The 23,348-nt window shown below is 51.0% G+C and overlaps 10 protein-coding genes across 10 annotated transcripts; 3 read left to right on the forward strand and 7 right to left on the reverse strand.

The window, feature by feature from the left end:
• Positions 1-436: 436 nt before the first annotated feature.
• AA0111_g6610 (hypothetical protein) lies at positions 437-2,001 on the reverse strand (the record flags this gene model as incomplete). The annotated part of the gene is made up of 4 exons (XM_028652852.1): positions 437-1,022; positions 1,083-1,307; positions 1,457-1,661; positions 1,713-2,001. 4 exons carry the CDS (start codon positions 1,999-2,001, stop codon positions 437-439), a joined length of 1,305 nt encoding a protein of 434 aa, XP_028505845.1.
• A 2,854-nt stretch (positions 2,002-4,855) lies between these two features.
• AA0111_g6611 (putative leucine aminopeptidase 2) lies at positions 4,856-6,406 on the reverse strand (the record flags this gene model as incomplete). Its single annotated transcript, XM_028652853.1, has 1 exon — positions 4,856-6,406. One exon carries the CDS (start codon positions 6,404-6,406, stop codon positions 4,856-4,858), a length of 1,551 nt encoding a protein of 516 aa, XP_028505844.1.
• Positions 6,407-7,250: 844 nt separating this feature from the next.
• Positions 7,251-8,872, reverse strand: AA0111_g6612 (hypothetical protein; the record flags this gene model as incomplete). The annotated part of the gene is made up of 5 exons (XM_028652854.1): positions 7,251-7,408; positions 7,463-7,956; positions 8,006-8,514; positions 8,568-8,693; positions 8,741-8,872. The coding sequence occupies 5 exons, from the start codon at positions 8,870-8,872 to the stop codon at positions 7,251-7,253; spliced, it is 1,419 nt and encodes a 472-aa protein (XP_028505847.1).
• A 1,240-nt stretch (positions 8,873-10,112) lies between these two features.
• Positions 10,113-10,915, reverse strand: AA0111_g6613 (hypothetical protein; the record flags this gene model as incomplete). Its single annotated transcript, XM_028652855.1, has 2 exons — positions 10,113-10,850; positions 10,907-10,915. 2 exons carry the CDS (start codon positions 10,913-10,915, stop codon positions 10,113-10,115), a joined length of 747 nt encoding a protein of 248 aa, XP_028505846.1.
• Positions 10,916-11,644: 729 nt separating this feature from the next.
• Positions 11,645-12,877, reverse strand: AA0111_g6614 (hypothetical protein; the record flags this gene model as incomplete). Its single annotated transcript, XM_028652856.1, has 1 exon — positions 11,645-12,877. One exon carries the CDS (start codon positions 12,875-12,877, stop codon positions 11,645-11,647), a length of 1,233 nt encoding a protein of 410 aa, XP_028505849.1.
• Positions 12,878-14,188: 1,311 nt separating this feature from the next.
• On the forward strand, positions 14,189-15,856 carry AA0111_g6615 (hypothetical protein; the record flags this gene model as incomplete). Its single annotated transcript, XM_028652857.1, has 3 exons — positions 14,189-15,163; positions 15,215-15,462; positions 15,514-15,856. 3 exons carry the CDS (start codon positions 14,189-14,191, stop codon positions 15,854-15,856), a joined length of 1,566 nt encoding a protein of 521 aa, XP_028505848.1.
• Positions 15,857-16,134: 278 nt separating this feature from the next.
• AA0111_g6616 (hypothetical protein) lies at positions 16,135-17,370 on the forward strand (the record flags this gene model as incomplete). Its single annotated transcript, XM_028652858.1, has 3 exons — positions 16,135-16,344; positions 16,392-16,692; positions 16,754-17,370. The coding sequence occupies 3 exons, from the start codon at positions 16,135-16,137 to the stop codon at positions 17,368-17,370; spliced, it is 1,128 nt and encodes a 375-aa protein (XP_028505851.1).
• Positions 17,371-17,965: 595 nt separating this feature from the next.
• AA0111_g6617 (hypothetical protein) lies at positions 17,966-18,823 on the forward strand (the record flags this gene model as incomplete). Its single annotated transcript, XM_028652859.1, has 1 exon — positions 17,966-18,823. One exon carries the CDS (start codon positions 17,966-17,968, stop codon positions 18,821-18,823), a length of 858 nt encoding a protein of 285 aa, XP_028505850.1.
• A 746-nt stretch (positions 18,824-19,569) lies between these two features.
• Positions 19,570-21,171, reverse strand: AA0111_g6618 (hypothetical protein; the record flags this gene model as incomplete). Its single annotated transcript, XM_028652860.1, has 3 exons — positions 19,570-19,712; positions 19,764-20,976; positions 21,025-21,171. 3 exons carry the CDS (start codon positions 21,169-21,171, stop codon positions 19,570-19,572), a joined length of 1,503 nt encoding a protein of 500 aa, XP_028505853.1.
• Positions 21,172-21,852: 681 nt separating this feature from the next.
• AA0111_g6619 (hypothetical protein) lies at positions 21,853-22,911 on the reverse strand (the record flags this gene model as incomplete). The annotated part of the gene is made up of 1 exon (XM_028652861.1): positions 21,853-22,911. The coding sequence occupies one exon, from the start codon at positions 22,909-22,911 to the stop codon at positions 21,853-21,855; it is 1,059 nt and encodes a 352-aa protein (XP_028505852.1).
• Positions 22,912-23,348: the final 437 nt, after the last annotated feature.

The following is a 23,348-nucleotide window of genomic DNA, read 5'->3' on the forward strand; positions in this document are numbered from 1 at the left end:
GCTTGCTTTTCGGCATGACCACCCGGCCCATCAACTCGGCGTATCTGACATATAGTCTCCGAAACTCTGCTCGGCGTGATCACTCAACACCTGATACCCAGTGCTGGTCTGTCTAGAATCAGATGCCTGTCCAATTCAGCCGGGTTTCAGCATGCGCCCACGCACATGAGTGTGGTTGACATTCGCTGAGGTGAAGAGAGCGCTCTAATCGACTGAAGAACGTTGTCGAGAAAAGCATTTATGCTCTACAAGGGTCGCAGCGTGGCTAAGAGGACACAAGCATGAGGAACGAAACATTCCGTCTAATCGTAATTATTTGATCTGTAATTATCATTTCATCGCATGTCTATATCGCGAAAACAATAGGTATTATATATTTCAACCGAGCCATGCTAAACAAGCAAACAAAGATTCTATACATCAATGGCCTTCATGTTCAGCTCGGTCGTCTCGGCCATCCCCAGCTTTTTTGCTGCACGAGCGCCGCCTCGTCATCACTATCGTCTACTAGCCGCTTCGGCGTCAAGCCACTCCTCATACTCTCATTGCCTTCGGTTATACTCTCCAGGCTCTTTTGCCTGGGCAGTCCCCTTTCCTCAATCACCACGCCGTGCGATTGTCTCTTCCCATGACCCCCTGAGATCTCCACTTCAGAGCCTCTGCGCTCGTAGTGTGGATTTGGTTCAGTATGCACGATGACTTCCCTTGTCTCTTTGATTTGATTTCCTGTGGGGGCAAAGCTGACGACACGATGCTGGTCTTGGTCGCTTGTCGCTTTCGTATCGACAGTATAGGAAGCGAAGCTCGCGAGCTCGTGGACTGAGCCGCGCGATTTGTGGGGAACTGTGCCGCCAGTGCGCTGGCCGGATGTGGATTGGTTGGACGAGGATTTGAACTCTTGCGCAATAGATGCCATGCCGGTTTTGCGTGATGTGGAGATTGCTATGCGCTTGATGAGATTGGCCATTGTCATCTCGATGTTGAGTTTAACCAGGTAGGCAAGTGGGTGGAATTGAATGTATCTAGAAAACGATGGGTTAGAAAAGCGAGCTAGGTGGGCGCTCAATGGAATAAGTACGTACACAAAAGAGTTTGGTATCGACATCGCAGCAATGATCATGACATCCATAAGAAGTGATAACATGACAATCTGCTGGTTGAAGCGAACAAGCTTGTTGTACTTGGTGAGGCCGTTGTTGATGAGATTCTCCTTGACAGTCTTCAAGAAATACCAGTTCAACGCTGCATCGACAAGAAGGTAAAGACCCTTCTCGATTCGGTCCCAGTACTCATTGACAAGATGATACCTGATGCTTTGTTAGTGCACTGTATGGTAGACTTGAGTGCGCTCTCTGCAACAGTGTCGTTGCCACGACTGCTACGTCGATTGAGTTCAGATAACCATCTTTCTCGTTTCAACCATTCATACAACGCGCGTAGCGAAAATGCAACTTACGTTGAGTTAATCTGTAACCGTGCTGGAACCCAGATGTTGAACACGCTGATGTTGATGGCGGTGACGAAGACGGCAGTGGTGATCATGATCCACCTCGACCGCTTTCGGTCAGGTACGATGACACGAATACGGTTGATGATAATCTGCAACAGAAGCTGAACCTGAATACACCACCAGAAGAGAATCGTGAAGTAAAATGCGAAACCTGTACTTTGATCAGTATAGCCCCAGATTGCCGTACGTTGGAGCCACTTACTCGGTCTGATGTACTTCAACAAGTGCAGGAAACTCTCAAGTCCCATCACAAACGAAACGATAAGTTCCAGCCATATCATCCAGATGTACACACTCTTCAGTGGTGATCGAGATCCTCGTGTTTGTTTTTGTATCAGCCATAGGGCTATGATGACATTGATCAGTGTCAGCGCCCACACCACGGAGGCGATGATGATATCTGATTCGGTGATAGGTTCGTTCTCGTAACTATCTGAGATGAAAGGGCCCCATGGTTTAAAGGATGGTACATCTCTGAATTCGCCGCTCATGTTGGGTCGGCGTAGAAATGTGGTGCAGTGTGAGGGAGGCCTTACAACGAGCGTTCACAATTCAGCGAACGTGGTGTTGTATGCGATATAGGCTTGGTGGAGGATGAATCGTAATGACACAAGCGAGACCCTGGCCATCTTTTGTCCAGACTGAGTGGTCCATAACGGCAGCTAAGGAGACTTCAGGAGATGAAGCGAAGAGTTGACAGATTCTCGAGCCGGAATAAGGTTCAGTAGAAAGTGGCGTAGTGGCCCAATGTTCGAGAAGGATTATTTCTATTCGTTGGGCGTCAGGCTTATGTGGATATCTGGGACGCCAAACGACCGATCCTTTCGTGAATCGTGCTACTAAGCCTGTAACAGCATTGTCGCTTGCCCTGGGATAGTGCGGTGCCTGGTCCGACCTGCGTACGGGACGGGATCTATCTTATTGGAACACTAATGCTCGCCTGGCAGGGAAGGGCATCCCTTTCGCGGGGTGGTGTTCGAATCTTGCTGCAGAAGCTTTAGGTAGATGCATGTCAGCATGTAGACAGCCGGGGAAGCGCTCAGGCTGCGATGTCTTGGTTGCGACATAGCATTGGCAGATTCCAAGTTTGCAGATCCCTTCACAGCTGGCAGCGGTGAGGGATGTACTCCGGAGTAGAAACTAGAGGTCTGTTCTGACACGCGCAGCAGCGCAGCTGGTGCTGTTTCCAAGCTATAGCGCCTGTCAAGACTCCTAGCGGCGCGCAAGGATTTTACCGTGTCTACGATGATGTTGAGCTACTAGCTACGGTGGGCTAACCGGTAGGTGTGGCGATCGTTCCGCGTACTGTGATTTGCCTACAGATGTCGACTACGGATAGCTGCAAAGTAAAGTTGCACTGGACCGCGTCGCATGAATACTATGACCAGGAAACGTACTACTCAGCTCTTCTGCAACCAGACGTCGCAGCCGGCGCACCTTCTGCTTCAACACATGATGCGACTGAGACTTTGAATTCTGACTTCCTTCACAGTTGTGGGGCTCCGTTGCATCGTTGAAGCTACAACTGTCATGATCAATGCGGCTCCCGGGGGCCCGGAACTCCTCGTCTCGTCTCCTCAATTTCCATGTTTTCGGTCCAACCCCCGGCGATTTTCTGTTAGCGTCGGTGCGGCCGTACCGTTTGGCGTGGTATGGCGTACCGTATACCACGTGCCTCGTGCCTTCCAAGGCGCTTCTGCGCGAATGATTTCCAGTCCGTCCAACCTCGAGGCGGCGTCAGCTTGCAAAGGTCCGGGCACCTCCTAACAGGGTACACTGGTTCTGGATGAACGTCGGAGTTTTAGCAAGCTCCGATCGCAGGGAACAGGGCTACGAATGAAACGCGCACTGAGTGGCCTAGACAAGATTACCAAGATCGGACCTTTGTTTCCGAGCGAAAACTCAGAATCCCTCATCACAGTGCAACAAGACCTGTGGAGTGGATATGATGTCCCTAATAAGACCGCAGTAGGATCGCGGAAGGCCTTGTCGCTGATCGCCTGGAGAAGTCGGGAAGATTTACGACATGCGTTAGGCGGGTCCAGGCGATCATCGACATCTGGGCGACCCAGCGTTTCGAGTCGAATGGTCCTGGCCGATTTGCACTTGCTGCCTTGGGTTCCAGGTATACAGAACCAAGGACTTAGGCATCGATACTGTGATGGCATACTGCTTCGCGAGATCGACTAAGATCTTCATCATGAGCGTGGCTAGATCAGCTAACGATTCAGGGTCGCCGATAAACGTCCCAGGCCAAACGGAGCGCGCCCCGCAAACTTCGCCGGCAATGGACGCCTCCGGTGCGATCTCAATAACCGAGAACACGAGGTTTCTCGTCAGCAATACACATGCTCTCAATCCAGAGTAAGTATCGTTCGCAGCCACCAAAACCCAGTTCGACCTCTCGTCGCCCAACTTGGGGAGTCCTTGTACATGGCGGGTACGCGGCTATCTGTAGTACGCCATCTCAGATACCTGGCTCCCGCCGGATCATCGACGTCACCAGGCGCACTACGTTCTACATGGTTGATACGCATCAAGCTTGTGGCAGCGCCTCTGCCCATCACTCGGAGTATGCTGGTAGTGTAGGGCTGTAGCGCCGCATTCAGCCACCAAACCGATGTCGCACTTGACTAAACTTTGTAAAATGTAGAATGAAAGACTCACGGTCTCTTTTCGATCGCCGACCTCGTATACGCAGTACACCCTCTCAGGTACTTTCGCTCAATTCATGCTATATCGCAAAAGGGAGGGAATGGTGTAGTGTCCACCGTCGTCCGCCATCATGGTGTGCGCTGTCCGCTCTTACCTCAGATCTTCCGCCCCAATTCCATGTTCCGCTCTCGGTCTATCCTCTTTCTGTCACTCGCTCATTATCTTTGCATACGCTAGGAGCTTAGTGTGCTTGTCTTCACTGCGATGGTGTGAGTGTGAGTGTAGCACTTTTGAAGGTAAGTAGAGGCAGAAATGGAACAAGATAGGTCGCGCGGCACAGAAGAGAAGAAGGTAAAGCGATTGGAATCATGGTATTTATCTTCACAAACGCATGCCTTCTGGCTGTGATAAGCTTTGCATTCGCATGGAGATCTGGAGCATAGAGGGACCCGGTGGTGAACCAAGCACGAGAACGATATTTGTCCCAATGAATCGACATAACAAGGAGGTGTGGAATCTAGTCAAACTTGTGAAGGACACGCGGCTGTTTACTCAGACATATGCAACGGGGGATTGTAAGACAAGGCCATGGATTGAAATGTTTTATTACATTCGAGTTTTCTATTTCTACATCATCACATCATGGTATCATCATCCAACTCCTCAATAGATCATATAATAACACAATGTCTAGATAGTATGCTTTCCAGCACCGCAAGTCTGGCCGTGGTGCGCATGGCCACCATCATCAAACCTCGACATGAGCCTGCTCCTTTCGGCGCCACGCTTGCGAAGCGTCATGTTAGCCCTTGGAATACCCTCGAAGCTGAGCGCGTACTTGGCAACCGAGTTCGCGATGCTCTGAGTGTTGAGCAAGAAAGCATCCTCAGCAAGGTTGTCAATATTGTCGCAAGCTTGGTGGTAGCATGCGTCGAGTGGTTGGCCAGCTTCACCACCGAAGAGCTGTGCCTCCTCCTCTGTCTTTAACACTTCGGCACCTGTGAACAGACCTCCGGAAGGAATACCGTTCTCGAGGAAAGCAGCGTAGTCGGAGCGAAGAGAGAAGAGAGCGGGGACGTGGGGAAGACCGCGCTCCTCGTAGAACTCCTCGAAGTCCTTCTCGATCTTGTCGGATCCAGGGGCACCGGAGAAGTTGAACGCGCTACCATCGCCATCGTAGATACCGAGAACGTAGTTGGGCGAAGCAATCATGTCGAAGTTGAGGTAGGCACGAAGCTTGTTGACCTCAGTTGCGTTACCACCGAAAGTACCGTTGATTGTCTTCATGTAGTAGAAGGAACCAAGCTTTCCAAACTCCTCTGCGCCCCAAAAGCCGAGACGAACAGCGTTCTTGATCTTGAATTTGGTCAGAGCAAGACCAGTCATGAGGGTACCGATGGTACCAGATCCATCGTCATTGATACCAGGACCGGCAAAGACAGAGTCGGTGTGGCCACCAAGCATGAGTACGTTGTCGTGGTCGCCCTGCTTTGTCTCGGCAATGACGTTGTAGTTGGTGCGGTTCTCGCGGATGGCATCGATGAAAAGAGTAGCTTCAACTGTGCCATTGCCGAGCTTGGCTAGAAGGCTGTCGCCGGCTTCCTTGGTCATACCGACGACGGGGGCGTAGTCGCCTTCGCCACCGAGAGTACCAGACAGAGGTGTGTTGGGTTCGTTGTTGTAGATCGCTGCACCGACTGCACCAGCGGTCAAGGCGTTAGCAGCCTTATCAGCGAAAGGACAAGTGCCTCGCGAGATGAGTGCGATCTGGCCAGAAACTTCCGCAGGGAAGTCATCAACAGCGCATCCGAGATTGTTAACCTTGACAACGTTTGCGGTGACATCACCAGAGGGACCGAAAGTCATGTAAGACACGGGGATTTCTTCGCCAGCAACCGTGAACTTGGTCGTAGCGGCAGTGAAGAGCTCGACGAAAGGCTGCTTGTACACATCGTAGTATCCGGTAGCCTTGAGCGTTTGGTAGAGCCACTCGGTCGTAGCGTTATGTCCAGTGCTACCAAAGGCACGGTTGCCACCAGCCTCATCGGCAAAAGTTTGAAGTTGCTGAGAACCCTCAAGTAAGTCCTCGAGCTTGATCTCCTTGATCAACTCTTTAGGGGAGACGAGCTTCCTAGGAGGACCAGATGGATGCGGCTTTCCGGGCTTTGCGGTAGGCTTTGGCTTCGCATCGTACTGTGCGAGGACAGGCGCAGCAAGCGCAACGAAGGGGACGAACCTCATCTTGAGAAAGGATAATGACAGATGAGCCAGGAGAAGAGGAAGCTGCCTTGGGACCTGTCACAGGTATAGACTGGCTCTATATACTATACCTCGTATCCATATACCTGGTCCAGGAAGCGGACTTGAGCCATTGTGTGCTTGCAGAACTAACCGATACAGGCAGCTGCTGTATCAATCGCCGCTCCATTGTCATTCAGGCACCGCAATTTGATAAGTCAGGACGTGCAGTGGGCCCATGAAAACGGGTAGCCGGGCGAGGAGCTGGGGCGAAGGCGACACGATTGATGAAGGTCTGCTTGGCTGCGCAATGCTGTGTTGCATGAGGAAGGAGAATAGCCGCTTCTCTCGGCGGAGACATCTAGCTCACGGCCGGGCGCAACTTGATTGGGAAGGAAGGACCTCTAGACATGGAGCCAAGCCCAAATCCCCGCAGCTTCTTCTTGGCGCGCCTACGCCACAATCATAACGAAGGAAACAGCAAGAGGCGATAGTGTTGCTCCGCCACTAGATCCTGCGCGGAGGGATGCAAGCTTGGCGGCTAGACGCGTTTTCGTGGCAAGCGGACATGGACAAAAAGAAAACATGATGAACAACGGTGACACCGACGCCGCTAGATGCTAAGGCCAGACCATGGCAGGACTTTGATTGCTTGAATTCCGACTTTGATGGCTCCAATCTACAAGTTCCAAGTATGCGCAATATTGCGCCGAAGATTCATCATGAACCAATCGTCTGGTAGAAAGCCGCACTGATACCGACAGAATACAGCCGGGATCGACGTTGATAATAAACCCTAAACTTATTTTTGCCACGAGTAATTCCAAAATGAATATGCTCTATCCGTCTATCTGTCGAATCCCTCCTGCATCTTGACGATGAAGACACCACGTTCCATAGTGTTGATCAATATGTGGCCACTCTTGAACAGCGCATAGCTCGACCACGTGCCGACGAAGTCGACAGTACCACCTCCAGGCATGTTATCGTCCTCAGGGTATACGTCTAGGTAGATGTAAGTAAAGGTACACTAAGACTAAGACGTTCGTTTTTACATACCGAAAAAGCCAACTTCCTTCACACCAGCACCCGTCGGGTCATCGGGAATGCTGCGGACATCAAGAACACGGAATCCGGTGCCGTAGTTCGATTGATATGCGAAGCCGTTCGCGACATACTGGTTGTGGTCGATACCCTTTGCTCCGCTCTTGTACAGTCCAGTCTGTTTAGGCGCGCGGAGAGATGAGATGTCCCAAATGTATGTGATGGGATGACCAGGGATAGCAGGGCCGACCTTGTCGTATTCATCGTACTCATCATCGAGCAGGAGGAACTGTTGGTTCATGGGGTCTAGAACGTTGCCCTGATGGGTGTATGCCGCACCCTCGTAGGAAGAGTTGGACAGAATGACTGGGGCTTTCTTGTCGGTCACGTCATATATCGTGAGAGAATCTTCGTTGTAGCCATAGCAAATCTCATGGCCCTCAAACTCGGAATCTGGTCCGCGGTAGATAAGACATTGAGCATCGTGTACATATCCGTCTTCCGATGCACTATCCTTGGTCAGCAGTGATCTCATCTCCAACATAAAGTCACACTTACCAGCCTGGGCTTGTTGGCTTCGAAGGATCGGTTATGTCGATGAAGATGATTCCAGATTTGCACTTGTCCGTCCTTGGCTGCGCACCAACGGCATAGATGAAGTTGGTCTCAGGGTTTGTCACGACGTTGTGAGTTCTGCCATTAGGGAGGCCCTTGAAGTGACCAGTCAAATCGCCGTTGTTGCTGAAAGTCACGGGGGACGCAGGGTCAATGTCGATTAGCTTCTTCATGTCGAAGATCTGAATTCCATGGCCGACTGCCTCGCTGCCGATGATCATGAGGTTGTTCTGGCCACGGATCTCGCGCCATGTACTAGGCGTAGAGTAGGCTGGCAGACGGCCCAGGTATGAGAGCTTGCCTTCAGCAGTGATTTCGGCGAATGCGGCACCGTCTTGTTGTCCGATAGCAACGAACTCGCGACCGTCTTCGGATGTCCAGCCCCATGACGAAGATCCGACACCACGAGTGCTGCCTAGCTCAGCATGGGACAAGAAATGGAGCAAGTCAATCTGGTTGAATATGTTAATGGTTGAGAGTCTTGATACATGGTGGGTGAACTGACATTCTTGCATTGAAAAACGTCATTTCCAGTAACCGCAGTACCGTTCAGACACTCTACTTTGTCTTTGATCTCAGCATACTGAGCAGAGTTGTACATGCCTGCAGCTTCCTGACGTGCCCATGACTCCTGTTAAGGCTTAGTGTAAATTCGCAGGAAAGGAGTGTGTTTGTGACCTTCTTGAGGGCAACGTTGTTTTCGTGCCTGATGCCAGAGTCATAAAGCTGTGCGGCTCTCAACTCGTCCTTTGGCATTTCCTTTGCTGCCGCAAGGGCGGACAAAGATAGAAGGGCTGTGCGTAGATACATGTTGATTGTGATTTGAACGATGCGACAGGTGCCGATGGATTATCACAGCAAGCTTCTCACGTACTCTTAAATGCGTGCTCTCCGACACAGAGGTACTCCAAATGCCAGTATCCATTCTGCACTGCCTATGGCTAACCTGGCAGGTAGCCACAATACCTGCCCCTTTCGATGCTACTATACATGTAGTGACCCATCACACGAGGTGGTGTAGATCCACGATTGGCAGTCGGCAAAGATCATAAGCAACGTGTATATGAAGTCCAATGCCGTACAGGGTATGACATTGGTGGTGTTAGATGAAGCAAAAGCTTCGAGCAAGGAGCTGTCGACAGGATAGGAAGGAGGCTTTATCAAGCATGTCTTGGTCATGTCTTGGCCGCCAGAATGCCAAGGTGCAGATCTGTTGAGCGAAGATAACGACAGGATGAGGTGCTGTCGTTAAACTCTGTGCTAGGATTCGCGCATGTCATATCCAGCTGTTCAGTGGCTAGTGTTGATTCTGCGTTGTGGAAAGACCCGGCGGACAAGGGGTTGTTGGGTCTTGCGCAAAGAGTGTGGTAGAGCACGACTTTGCGTAATATTGAGGCCCTGTTCTTACCGAGGCACATTCGCTTGGCACGGTATTGATCAGCTGATTTCTCTGTAATCACGTGAGCGTTGATTTGGCAAAGCAGACGTCCCTTCACTAGCCGAAGCTATAGGCTCTTCAGTCCGAGAATCAGGAGCCAGCTAGGGGTGAGGTCGGAGTGAGGATCAGCACATTAATGGATCGGACCGTCGACATGGGCACGGCGGCTCAGACTGCTCATTGCAGGACGCGTGAGCAGCAGAAATTGACGCGACGAAAAGCTGGCACTAGGGATCTGGGATGGCAAAGGTAAAAGTTCGATGTTCGGGATGTTTCGCGTTGAAGTTTGCAGGTACCAAGTGGGGAGCGGGGCAGCGTTGGGCCGTCGCCCGAGCCTGGAACGCTGTGCCTGCCCACGAACGGCGCGGGTCCCACCATTGCGTCACCAAACAAAATAGTAAACACGGTAGAACAAAGGAACAGTAAAGATGGTTGTCGTGGATATGGATGTGAATGTAAATGTGAATGGGACCATGTCCGCTAAATTGTTCATTACTGAATCTATTTAATCATTGATGTCGTGAATGTAATCGTAAGCTCCCCCGCAATGGCGGGTCGAGTTCATCAAATGTTCATCTTCCTCAGCGCCCACAGAAGTGTCGAAGTAAGGACTTACAACTTGGCCTCGACCTTCTTCAAGCACTCTGGGAAGTCCTTCCAATCGTACATGATGGCAGCGCACTTGGTTTCCTCGGTGAGAAGCTTAGCCATCTGGTCCATCTTGTCCTTGCCCTCCTCAATGCCGTAGATGCCAACGTAGCCGATGCAGGGGATACCGGCGCGCATGGCAGCAGTGGCACCGCTCTTGCTGTCCTCGACGGTGATGGCCTCGGAAGGCTTGACGCCTAGTTGCTCGGCAGCGTATAGGTAGATCTTGGGGTCGGGCTTGGAAGAGGGAGGGTTGAGTGAGGTGGCAGCAGAGTAGACGTGCTCAGGAGGGAAGAAGTGGGCGATGCCGGCCTTCTCGATGGAAGCGACGACGCGGCTCTTGGCGGAAGTAGAGACAACAGACATAGGATAGCCCTCCTCCTTGAGCTTGGTGAGCTGCTCGGTCACGCCAGGGCACTCGACAGCCTTCTGGCTGAGCTTGAGAGTGACGGCGCCGAGTTCTTGTGCGACAAAGTCCTCCATCTCGTCGTCGGGCATCTTGAACTTGTGCTTCTCCTGCAGGCCCTTGAGCATGCCACGGAAGTTGTGGCCGACGAAGTCCTCGAGCAATGACTCGGCTGTGTAGCGGGCATCGATGTTGTGCCTCTCCATGACCTGGTTGGTAAGGTCGGCGCAGGCCTCGAACGCAAAACGCTCAGACTGGACGAGCGTGTTGTCGCAGTCGAGCATGATGTACTTCGCCTATGCACGTGTTAGCGGGGTACCAGCGGGGTACATGTGAGCACGCCGATGCTTACCTTGCCCATGGTTGTGGTTGTGTAGTGTGTCTGAGTTAGGTGGGCGGTAGGAGTAGTGTCGATCGACGTGTAAAGGAAGAGTTTGGTAGAGACAAGTGGGGAATTGGAGTGAGAAGATGTAGAGGGCTGGAAATTTGTTGAGGGACAAGTAAATAGAGTAGCAGCGCTTGCCAGGTGTCAGAGAAGGGCGGCGCAGCCGGGGGGAGGGGAGGCGCATTTACGTCATTGGCTGCCTCAGTGGAGCGTGTCCGGTCCATTGGGCGCACGAACGCCGCCATCGCCTTCTCTCACCACTTTCTTTCACCACAGACCCACTCACCTCCTTAGCCGATCGCGGGGTTACTTTGGCGGCAACTCCTGTGTGCAGCCTATAAGACGTACATGTACATATTACACCGACAGTTCACCCCGCATAGAGGATTCCAGAAGACGTCAACACGGTGTGCGGTGTGCACAGTGAGCAGTTCCTGCATGCAGGCAGTCATGGACATGCATCCCCCGCACAATACCTTGATGCAATCATCTCTAGCCGACTGTGCGACGAACCAATGTGGGACATCACAGAGAGGCTAGAGAAGGCGACAGCAAATAGTAGTCAGATTGAAGTTGCTTTCAAGATTGTTTACAGATGCTAAGATAATTTCGCTGGACTTGGTCAACGCCGATGATGCATATAATCGTACAAGTAAAGTAGTCGTTACACTCCTCATCATGCTAGGACAACATTTCTGTCGTGTCCTATTTCTTAGAGTCCTCCTTTGCCTTGTCGGCCAACTTGGATGCTTCTTCACCCTTCTTCTGGAGGAGGCTGGAGATCTCCGAGATGGTGTCCTTGAAAAGCTTCTGTGCTTCGTCGCCGTGCTTCTGGGCAACGTCCTGAAGCTGGCTTAGCTTGGGCATGATCTGGTCGCCGCCAGGGATCTGCTTGAAGTACTGCTCGATATCACCGAAACCAGACTCCTTGGCCTTGTTGGCGGCGCTCTTAACGTATGACTCAAGGTCGCCAGTATCACCCTTCTCGACGGCAGACTTGACGCGCTCGTACAGCTCTTGGACATTTCCGCCCTTGAGTGCATCCGCGTTCTCTTCGACAATCTTCTTGACCTGAGGGTTCTTGTCAAGGTAAGGCTTTGCCTGCTCCATACCCTTGTCCCAAGCCTCATCGCCCATCTTCTTCAGCTTCTCTACCTTTTCTTGCACGATGCTCCTGATCTTCTCAATGTTCGACGCACTTACGCCAGTCTTGACGACGTCACTGATCTGCTTCCATGTCCTGTCGACTTCCTTCTTGGCCTCGGGACCATACTTGTCGCCGTACTCCTTAAGTTTATCAATGTTACCGCCAACCTTTTCCTTGAGCTGAGGGTGGTTGTCCATGATCTGTTGTGATGCGTCGCCAGCAAGATCTGCGATGCGGCTCATGTGCTTGGTAATAACGTCCCAAGTCTTGTGTGCGGTGACGAGGCTCATATCACCGTTGCCGAGAACCTGGCGCATCTCGTCGTATGCCTCGGTGACGATCTGGTCAACCTCCTTGCCGTGCTTTGCACGGATAGCATCGAGGTCATCGAAGGCGGAGTCAACGTAGCCTTTGGCACCGGGGATGAAAGCAGCGTAGCTCTGCGCAGCATTTCGCAACCATTGCAGCGCCTCGTTGGGCTCTGGCGTTTGCTCCTTGATCTTCTGTGTAGCTGAGTTGACGTAGCCCTTTGCAGTCTTGGAAGCTAATACAACATCACGAGCACCCGATTGTCTGTAGAAGATGTAGCCGACTGTGATGGCCGCAAGGGCACCAGATGCGGCACCGATTGCGGCATGTGAGCCGGCACCCGCGTTGCCGGATGTTGCTGACTCGGTAGACTGGAAGCGGGGTTGTTGGGCGCGGAACTGGGGGTTGGCTACCCGCGAAGCTGGACGACGGGCACAACGGGCTGCAAACCGCGCATTCTGGGTTGCTTGTCTCGAGAACATGTTGGCGTTGGTATGTGTGTTCTTCTCGGTGAATTGATTGGAGGAAGGGATTGGTGAAAAGTTGAGAAAGATTTGGGTATCTTGAAAAAAGGCAATGTGTGATGAATAGAAGTTTGACCAGGGACCCAGACCTTTAAACAGCTGCGAGCAAACCGTGAGCTCACAAGAAATGACGTCGCCATGATGATGGGCATCACTAAGCCTTATACAGCACACTAACTCTACAAGGGTCAATGATTCCCACCAAGCGTCATTGGTCTGTCATTGCACTAAAGATTTAAGCTTAACCTCCCCGCAGTTTCCCATGTGAAGGCACGCTAGCGAACAGGTTTCTGGCCATCCCAGCACTGCGACCAAAAGACAGATCATATGTGGTCCACAAGTCAGAGGATGTTGGTATTTATGCCTTCGGTCGTCATGGTTACATAGATGAGAGATGATAAATTTACCTATAGTCCTAGTACCAGAGTTGCATACGGATATATACCGCTTGCGCAAGACCTTCTTTACACCTTCAAGAAGTTTATCTATAGTGTTCCAACGTCTAATGTCGCGTCTCTACTTATGATTTCTTCTTTGCTGTATCGTTCTTCTTTATTGGGATGACTCGTCGGGTAGGAAGCCTTGGGAATGCCTCAATTCTAGATTACAGTCACTCCCTGATTTAAGCCCGACTAGCCTGTCATTGGGCGACATGTATCTCATTGGACATTAAGGGTCCATCCCAACAATCGATTTGTTGTAATCTGGTCTCTCCAGGTTCTGGGGCAACATAGTGCTAATCTTCTACCGTATGTGTTCCAATAGATGCATGTGCGTCTTGGCGACAGCGGATACTTGGCCATAGGGTTCCAAGCTCTATGTGGTTGGCAGAGAAAGATGTCAAGTCAAGGTCTGCAGGATGACGTCGTACTGAACAAAAAATGAATCTGCAAATAGTTCAGCTCAACGGGCCCTCTAAAAAAATATATGGGTATACGTCTGCAAGTGTATTAGTGAATGAAGTTTCGTATTCTGATGTCGCGGCATGTGGTGGGTAATCGGGATGACGTAACTCGGGCTCATCCTGACGCGATAGCATCGCGCGACACACGCCAATCCAGCCTTCCTGTCCTCTCCTACCACCACATTGAGGATTGGTTCCTTTAACTTAGCAATATCAAAAGATACATGCTTGCGACATCTCTGAAGCTCAGAGAAGACACGTAGCTCTCTAAGTTACACCGCGTTGACGCGTGTGGCGCGCAATCACCTCGGCAAAACAACGACGATTACCTTATCAAGCCTCTGTACACTTCAAGAACGCGACAAATGGCATCCTCAGAGACAGCACCTCTACTGCGCCAGGAATCGACAACGTCATACGCTCCAGATGAGGAATACGATGAAACTACCGCCGCGAGAAGTACTTTTGCCCGCAACCTGGGTGCGCTCGATGGCTTCGCGCTCCTGATAAGCATCGTCATCGGATCCGGAGTATTTTCATCGCCAGGACCCATCGATGCGAATGTTCCATCACCTGGCGCTGGGCTACTTGTATGGCTAGTTGGCGGTATTCTAGCATGGAGTGGCGCTCTGACCATGGCTGAGCTCGGTACGGCGTTTCCTGGCGAAGGCGGCATCCAACCATATCTCACTTACATTTATGGAGATGTCTTTGGATACATGGCGGCTTGGTCTTGGGTCGTTGCGACTATGCCAGCTACACTTGCGATTCTCAGCATCGTATTTGTGGAGTCCATCTACTCCAGCTTGGGTGTGAATGAACCAGATCCGCCTATCACGCATAAATTGCTGTCTCTGCTTGTTCTAGTGTGTGTCACGACTCTAAACTCCATCAGCACCAAGACGAGCACTCGGTTATCTAGCTTCTTCGTTGCCATAAAACTGCTTACCATTTCCTTGCTTATCATATCTGGGCTAGTCGTGGTCTTTGTCTTTGTCGGAAAGAGCAAGGACCTCGGAGGTCATGATTGGCATCAAAACAATTGGTTCTCGCCAAGAGACACGGTATTACCCGACGGATCAAGGTTCGACTGGACAAAGGTGACTACATGGGAGTCACTTGGGTTCTATTCAACTGCTCTTTATGGAGCTCTATGGGCATACTCTGGTTGGGACAAAGCCAACTATGTTGCAGCTGAGTTGCGAAATCCCAGCCGTCAGCTTCCACTGTCAATCAACACCGCTATACCTACAATCATACTCTGTTATGTCGCAGCTAACGCAGTCTACTATATTTTACTTCCCTGGGGGGTTGTATCAACAACGGATGCTGCTGCTGTAGTAAGTTTTGCAAACTTAAGTGCCACGATCTTGCGTACTGACATACACCAGACGGCTGTTACCCATTTCCTTGGCAAGGGTGTAGCTTACTTTGCTACAGCGCTCATCTGTCTTGTAATTGCGGGCTCCGCCCTTGGTAACTCTTTCGTCGCTGGAAGGATGACTGTGGCAGCGGCGAACAACAATTGGTTCCCGCGTGTTTTTGGCACAGTCGGATATGTCGGTACCCTTAGAGTAAGCAAAATTGCCGATTCGGATGAGCCAGCGGATATGGCCATGGACAATGGAGAGTCTCCGATGTACGTATATACCCGAGCATTCTTTGACAATTACTCTCTGACGACTGCTAGCAATGCTTTGATTCTCAACACTATCCTTTCTGGCATATATATTCTGCTCGGAAACATGCGCATCCTGTTAACTCTCAACGGGCTGGCTGAATATGCTTTCTTCTTTCTCACCGTGCTTGGAGCCATCATCTTACGCTTCCGAGAGCCCGATCTACCCCGACCCGTGAAGCCTCTCATTCTTATCCCTATACTTTTTGCCCTGATCAGCGGCTTTGTCGTTGTTAGAGGCGCTGTATTCGCGCCCATACAGGCAGCGATTCTCGTAGGAATTTGGCTTTGTGGTCTTGTGTTTTACTTTGTTAGGCTATGGTTCCTGGAGAAGAGGTCTGGAAGATCGGACTGAAGTAAACATTGAGCATGTAGAGAATTGCAACTCCTTCGGTCTCAGAGGCATCGCACAGCCTGGGTCATCATATCATGCCATGACTATCTATACGGCTTGAGTGACACTAGTGGGGGTTGTCTTGTCCCGTCATCCAACCGAACCCCGCGTGTTCCGAGGTAACTTTTTAGCGTCGCGTCTGCACCAGCTGTAAATACCAATATCGACTCAGCTCAAGCAAATCCCTCGAGAAGACGGACTAATCAATCTGTACCATCTGGGAAGCTTCCATTGTTGTCATGGTTGTTCGTCCATATTTCACCGACGATAAACGCGTACTTCCTTTCGAAAAAGTAATCGAACTTGAACGTATCGATGATAGGACATTCCGCTCGATCGTAAAAGCGTACTCACCAACTGGCGGCGAGAATGGAACATACGGCGGGCACGTGTTTGCCCAAGCTGCATGGGCTGCAGCACAAACTGTCGCAGAAGGGTTCTTAATACATGTAAGCTACCAGTGTCGTACTATTACGGCAGCTCTCTAATATGATAGAACATCACCGGATGGTTCATCTTAGGCGGCAAGCCAAATGAACACTACACGTACCGCGTTCGAAAAATCCGGGATGGCTACAACTATTGCATCCGAGACGTGACCGTGAGCCAGGTTGCCGCTCATGGGTATATGTTTGTATGCACCTGCTCTTTCAAAAGGGAAGAGACCTCACCCTTCGATGTCCAAGAGGAAGTGGATTTGAGGGACCTATACAAGGATACACTGGAAGATAAAGCCGACGAGCCGATGGAGCATCCAGCGGCTCCAAGCAATGATTCTGAATATTTCCGGGAAACATGTAAGTGACCCCATACGAACTATATGTGAGACATATACTGACTGCGCGAGTCCACGCTTAGACCTTCCAGCGCATCCAGAACACTTCAACCCCGTAGCTGGATTGCACATACGTAAGGCTGATATGACGGATTACAACCGTAGCCGCCATCCGCTCGATCGAAAGCAACTGACCTTTTACACCCTCCGCGGTTCACTGCCATTACCTACCGCACCATATCCGCCTCCCTCAGACTCAGATCAAAAGTTTGCCTTGACACGAGAGGCCAACATGCATGCCTGCGCACATTTGTATGCATCGGATCGCAACTCTCTCTTCATCGTCCCAAACCATCTCGGTCGGCCGCGAGACTACACCCGCATGGCATCCCTATCTCACAGTGTCGTTTTTCATGTCGGTATCAAAGATCTCCTCATGACCTCTGAGCCACGGATTGACCACCCAAACGCCGATCCGACCTTGTGGGAAGACGGCTCGCTACCACTCTGCAACCTAGAAGAGCACAAGGATGGTGACAAAGACGGGCGAAAATGGTTTGTGCAAGAGGCCTGGCTCACTAGAGCTACAGGTGGGAGAGCACTTCATACCAGTCGTATGTGGGACTATAAACGTGGAGTGCATATTGCGACAACCTTCCAAGATGGGTTGATCAGGTTCAAGAAGGATGCGAAGCTCTAAATAAAAAGGCCTTGGTGCACCTTCTGGAATCCCATCGACTACTAAGGCGTACATGCAGGCGAACCATTTCTTCCCTGAAGTTAGATCAAACTAGCATCGAAGAGGTGTGCGTTGTTATAAACGGCAAGATAGGGATGTAGATGCTAGAGAGTTCCGCTACCAAATGCATGAAGTACCGCTTGGATAACTTGAGAATTGCATAGAAGAGGATACACCAGTTCACTTTTAATAGAATTTTTGAAAGTACGTACGACTGACTCTCGATTGTTATGAAGAATACACAATCGATTTCTAAGCTCGGGTACTTTAGAGGGCGAAAGTATCCGAACTATCGGCTAGGAAGAAATCCGGAGACTTACCAATCCACTTCGATCGTACAAACAAGGAAGAAATTCTTCAGATGAAGTATGAGTTTTGTTGATGCCTCCTGCGTATCACACGCGTTGGTTTGCTTCACGTCAGCCACCACGCATGTCAGCTGTGTTGGTCTCTCGTAAGCCTCAGGCCGCCTATAAGTACCTCACTAACCTCGCCTTGTTTTCTCTCTGCATATACACTGTACCGCTCGAAACAAAACAGCAAACAGCCGGCCATCATGAGTAAACCCAGCGTAACCGCCAGCGAAATGTTCGACACGCTCGCATCAAGCTATGAGGCCTCTACTGGTGGCTGCACTCGCGAAACTGCCATGCATCTGGTCGACATACTGCCCCCAATCGACTCCGACTCCGTCGTTCTAGACAACGCATGCGGGAATGGTATTGTCGCGCAGGAAATTCTTTTCAAATACCCAGATACTCCGATCAAGATCACCTGTGTCGACAATGCGAAATCGATGGTTGATCTAGCGCGGCACACCCTTCCAGCTACGAAGTCTTCGGCGACTTTGTCCTTTGATGTCATGGACGGTGTCGACCTGACATACCCCGATGAGACGTTTACGCACTCCATAACCAACATGGGCATCTTTTTCTTCCCCGACGCGGCAAAGGGTGCAGCGCAAATCCATCGTACGCTCAAGCCAGGAGGAACAGCGATTGTTACTAGCTGGAAGTCTGTAGGCCACATGGCTGTTGTACACGAAGCACAGAAAGCGGTCAAGCCAGAAGAGCCCTTGTTTCGCTGGCCTGTTTCGGACGATTGGTTCGAAGCTTCGCATCTCAAGAAGACGCTGGAAGGTGCAGGATTCAAAGATGTTGAGTTGCACGAGAAGACAGTTTATTATGCTTCAAGGAGTTTAGAAGAGACTTGCGGCTATTTGTTCGGCATGTGGAAGCATATGGGTCCAAAGTGGACGGACGAAGAGAACGAAGAATTCAAAAAGCAATTGAACATTGCCGGGAAAAAAGCTGCCGTGAAAATTCAGAGGCCTTTGAATGGAAAAAATGACGCGGATGTAATCGAAGTAGAGGGGTTCAAATGTGTAGCGCATGTTGCTGTCGCTAGGAAGTAACTAAGAGAATGCACAAACCACAACTAAGCAGTACACTCCAGATTCTTTAACAATGCTACATATCGGGACACGCTTTCTTTAAACATGTCTCCGTTGCCCAACTTGCTCTCTTATCGAAGAGGATGTGTAATAACACGACGATCTCTGAAACAGCCCAACACGGAACTTCTCCAGATTAAGATGTAAGCAGGCTAGAGGTAGGACGCTGAATGGTATTCCAGTAACAAAATGAAAAACTAGGTGCAGACATGGCAAAAGCGCAAAGGCACAGCCATCCAAGCATGATGAAGGCGCAAAAAAATGTCCTGGGGTATCTGCTGAAGCAGACGAATGCTGATGAGAGTGGGACTCGAACCCACGCCACTTTCGTGACCAGGAATATGTGTTAAGATAACCTTAACCTGGCGCCATAACCAACTCGGCCATCTCACCTAAGGAAGATTTGATGAAAGAATGTTTGGATGTAAGCAATATATTCTCGTAAAGATCCTGTGGGTAAAAGTATGGTGGGGTGAGGGGTTGAGGGGCAGAAGAATTTTGAGCCCGTTGCTTTCGGCGGGATCGGCGACAGCTGCAGCATCAGTCTAGTGCGGGCTGAGCCTTTACCTATTGGTTCTGGAAGTGCAAATCTCCGGGGTAAGTGGAGGGGTACCGCAAAGTGTGCCTGTAGCAAACTTCCATCACATTGACATGTAATACTTGAACTTTCTCGGGCATATATCCGCGAATGACTGGTAGTCGTATTGTTACAGCTTACTCTTCAAGCTCAACTGGTCCGGTCGCCACATCTCATTCAGCAGTCTCATTGCATTAACCATCTCAGGTCTGCACTGGTCCAGCGATGTGATGCCTAACAAGCGCATGCCCGTCTGCAGCTCATCCGCAAGAACTGTCAAATGTTAGCACATTTGTTTGACTCTCAAACCGCGATGATCCTTACTGTCAACACATCTCTCAACACCCCTTGACCCATAAGCTCCAAGCGCATATAGGAAGGGTCTTCCTACGCCCACAGCTGTCGCACCCAGGCACAGCGCCTTCAGCACGTCGTTCCCATCTCTCAGACCACCATCGAGGAAGACTTCCAGCTTCTCCAGGACTTCCGGACAATACGTTCGAATCTCCAACAACGTCATGAGTGCACTCGGTGCGGTGTGCAATTGCCTGCCCCCATGGTTACTGAGCAAGATTCCATCACAACCATGCTCCATCGCTAGCTTCGCGTCATCCGCGCATTGCACTCCCTTCAGCACAATCGGTCCATCCCATTCCTTGCGGATCCATTCTAGATCTTCCCATGTGGTATGCGGACTCAATTGGCCTTGGACCGGCCGTCCACCCATGGCAGGTGCGAAAGCGTTATCGCCACCTGTCTCCCACTCTGTAGTACTCTCTTCTGCAAGACCAACTGCTAGTGCCTCCTCAGCCTGAAGATATCGATCCGCCGTTCGCTTACCAAGAACAGGCGTATCGACTGTGATCCACAGGCCCCTGTACCCGCAGCGTTTGACGATGCGCATGAGCTCGATAGCCTTGTTGCGGTCGACGGGCATATAGTATTGGTAGAATAGTTGCGTCGGACTGCCATTACCAAGTCGTTTTTGCTCATCTTGATAGCTCTGCATGATCTGCTCGCTGCTCTTGGAGCTCGCAGTACTGACCACTTTGTGGATCCCCTTCCGTACTGCTCCCCGGATCATTTCTGGCTCAGCAGCTTCATGGATGGCGCCCATCGTTCCCATGGGGCAAATGTAGAATGGGTACGGTGAGCTATGCCCGAAGATCTTGCGACGCGTGTCTACATCGCCTACGTTTCGCATTACACGCGGTCGGAAATTGACACGACCCCAGTCATCGAGGTTGCCTTTGAGCGATGCACCTGTGTTGGCGGATCCAGAAGCGTAAACGTACGACTTATGAGGTAAGACTGCTTTGGCCGCTGCTTCAAAGTCGGTGGTCGAGACACAGAGGCTTACGTGTGGAATTTCCTTGGAATTCGGATCGGTTTCGGATGGCTTTGTTGATTCTTCGCTCTTGATCTGGCGTAGCTGGCCGAATGTGTTGGGGTCGATAGGTCCGAGGAACGCATCTTTGGGCAGATAATCGTCCAGATAGCTCAACGGGTGGTATTTCTTGAACTCTTCCGTCGCATCCTGATCAACGTCAGTATTGAGTTGCGCCAATACTGCAATACTACTCACCGACCCGGCATTCTTGAGAATAATCGGTGCGCCACCTGGGTGCTCGGACAGGAAGTTTGTCACATTGTATGCCTTGGAATCTAGCACTATCCAGCAGTCCTTCTTGCTGTGGTGCTTCGCTACTTCAGCTCCGTCAATCTGCGACATCATTCAAGCTCTCTGCGGCACCTTGTGTCAGTGGAGGTCTCGTCTTATGGCTCTGCGAACCACCGGTAAGGTATTTGAGGGGGAATCGCCAAATCGGGTATACCGCACCCCATGTTTCGGAATTAAAGCCGGCATTGCCAGCGGGTAAGCTGAGACCGAATGCCGTCACGGAGGCAAAGCAGTATCTCGCCAGTGTTGCCTCTTCTTTCTTCTCCAGTCACATAGGAGCACCTGAGCCATGTAAGACTACTAGATGTGGAACTTCGCATCTGGTGCGATTGCCCCGAGTCCCAAAATTTCGCACTGCATTATCTTTGCGACTCATGACTGGCTTCTGATAGCTCATCAGCTCAAGGGCAATTAGCCGCTCATGAGACAGTATGCGCGTCTGATACCTTACATGTATACTGCAGTAGCATAGATGATATCCGTAGCATTCTCCTGTTGCGACTCGAAAGAAGAGCAAGATACGGGATTCAAGAGGACAAAGGTTCTCAGCATGGATAGGATGGTATCTATTGCGCTTGCAAGAAGGCTGCCGTTCGTAAAGGTATGCTATATATGTACAAGATGACACGGGAATGGTCGCGACTTTTCGGAAAGATCAAGGATAAACAGAAAGGAAAGAGAAGACATACAGTCATGAGTACGAAAGAAAAAAAAGTCTTGGGACTCTACTGTTCACCAAGAGAAGGAGTGCTGAAGACCGCGCGGCTCTTCGCTAGCAGGTTTGCGAAGCGAGGCAAAAAGTGCCAACAGTTGAGCTGCTTCCATCCCACCTGTCTCTTGCCAAAATGTGGAAGAACAAGCTTGCTGCATGGCAAGCTCGTAGCAAGTATCAAGGAGCGCGTTTGTATTTTCTGGCGCATCCTTGATCCTCACCTTCATCGCAATGGCCATTGCTAGGAAGACATGGAAGCGTGCCATTGGCATGGAGGCAGAGATTTCGACAGCAGGTCGCTGAGCGTTGGGGTAAACAGATTCGCAGAACCGAGAGAAGAGTGAGGGGGTGATGGAGTAAGCTCTATAGTCCAGGGACTCGAGATGTTGGACGAACTCCGTTGTCAAGGTCTCTGCTTCGAAGCGACTGGGAAGTGGAGTGGTTGCCAGAGCACGACTGCGGTCGGTGAAACTTGATCGGGAAGAGCCAGGGCCAGGACTCTCCGTATGACGAGCAGCGAATATGCCTTGACGGGGTAGTCGTGGTGCTGGAGCCAGAGGGAGGATGTCATCCTCGACTTCAGGAATTGGCGACATGGCCTGCTCATTACTAGCCTGAGACAGGGAAGAGGTTGAAGTCTTCCGAGAATGACCTCGACTGCTAGTACCTGGTTGTAACTGACTGGAGCTTGCTTGAGCCATGAACTCCCAAGATGGCGCCGTGTGCGGTTCGATCGACGATGGCATGGGTTTGCTCATGGGTGGGTATGCCGTTCCGAACTGCGGTAGTGCGGATCCAGGTGGCATCGAATCGGGTGACGAGGCACGCGTGGTACCTAACCATAATGAAGGTACTGGTGAAGACGGCGTGGAGAAGTTGGGGAAAGGCTCACATTCGTCTATGGCGATGGAAGGCATGCTCCCGCTTCTGGCTGAGAAAGAACCCATATCCAAGTCATCGGCGGTGAATGTGGCGGGTATTGTGGTGTCGAGATTGAGGTGCGAAGGCGTCGCTTGCCAGTCGAAGGATGTTGGCGTGCCGGCCATAAGGTTCTGGTCGATGGATTCCATACCATGCATGGGCGCATTGACGTGTCTGGCCAACTGTGCTTCAAGCTGGTGTATTCGTCCTTCTAATGCTTCACGATGTTCGCTTCAGATTCATTAGAACATGGGTCATGTGACTACGCGTTGACGCGTCTTGATGCTAGCACTCACGATGCCACAACTTCTTTTGGTTTCTGTGTTCTCACGCATTGTATTGCAAAACGTTTACACGTCGAGCAGGGCGTCTCGCCGTCGCATCGAATCTTCCTCCGTCGACATCGCTCACAAGCGTTCGAGACAGACTTTCGCCTGGGCTGCCAGTCCTTGACAGCGCTGGGGGAGAAGCGAGCTGGACCCTCACCAGAAGGCAACGAAGCTTTTTTTTAATTAGCGATATCAAAGAGCGATATAGTTGCCAAGCTTACTGAAGGGGCACATGCTGGAGACCGATGTTGAAGATTCCGCGTCGG

This window comes from Alternaria arborescens (genome assembly GCF_004154835.1).
Source record: "Alternaria arborescens strain FERA 675 chromosome Unknown contig_14, whole genome shotgun sequence".
Taxonomy (NCBI): Eukaryota; Fungi; Ascomycota; class Dothideomycetes; order Pleosporales; family Pleosporaceae; genus Alternaria; species Alternaria arborescens.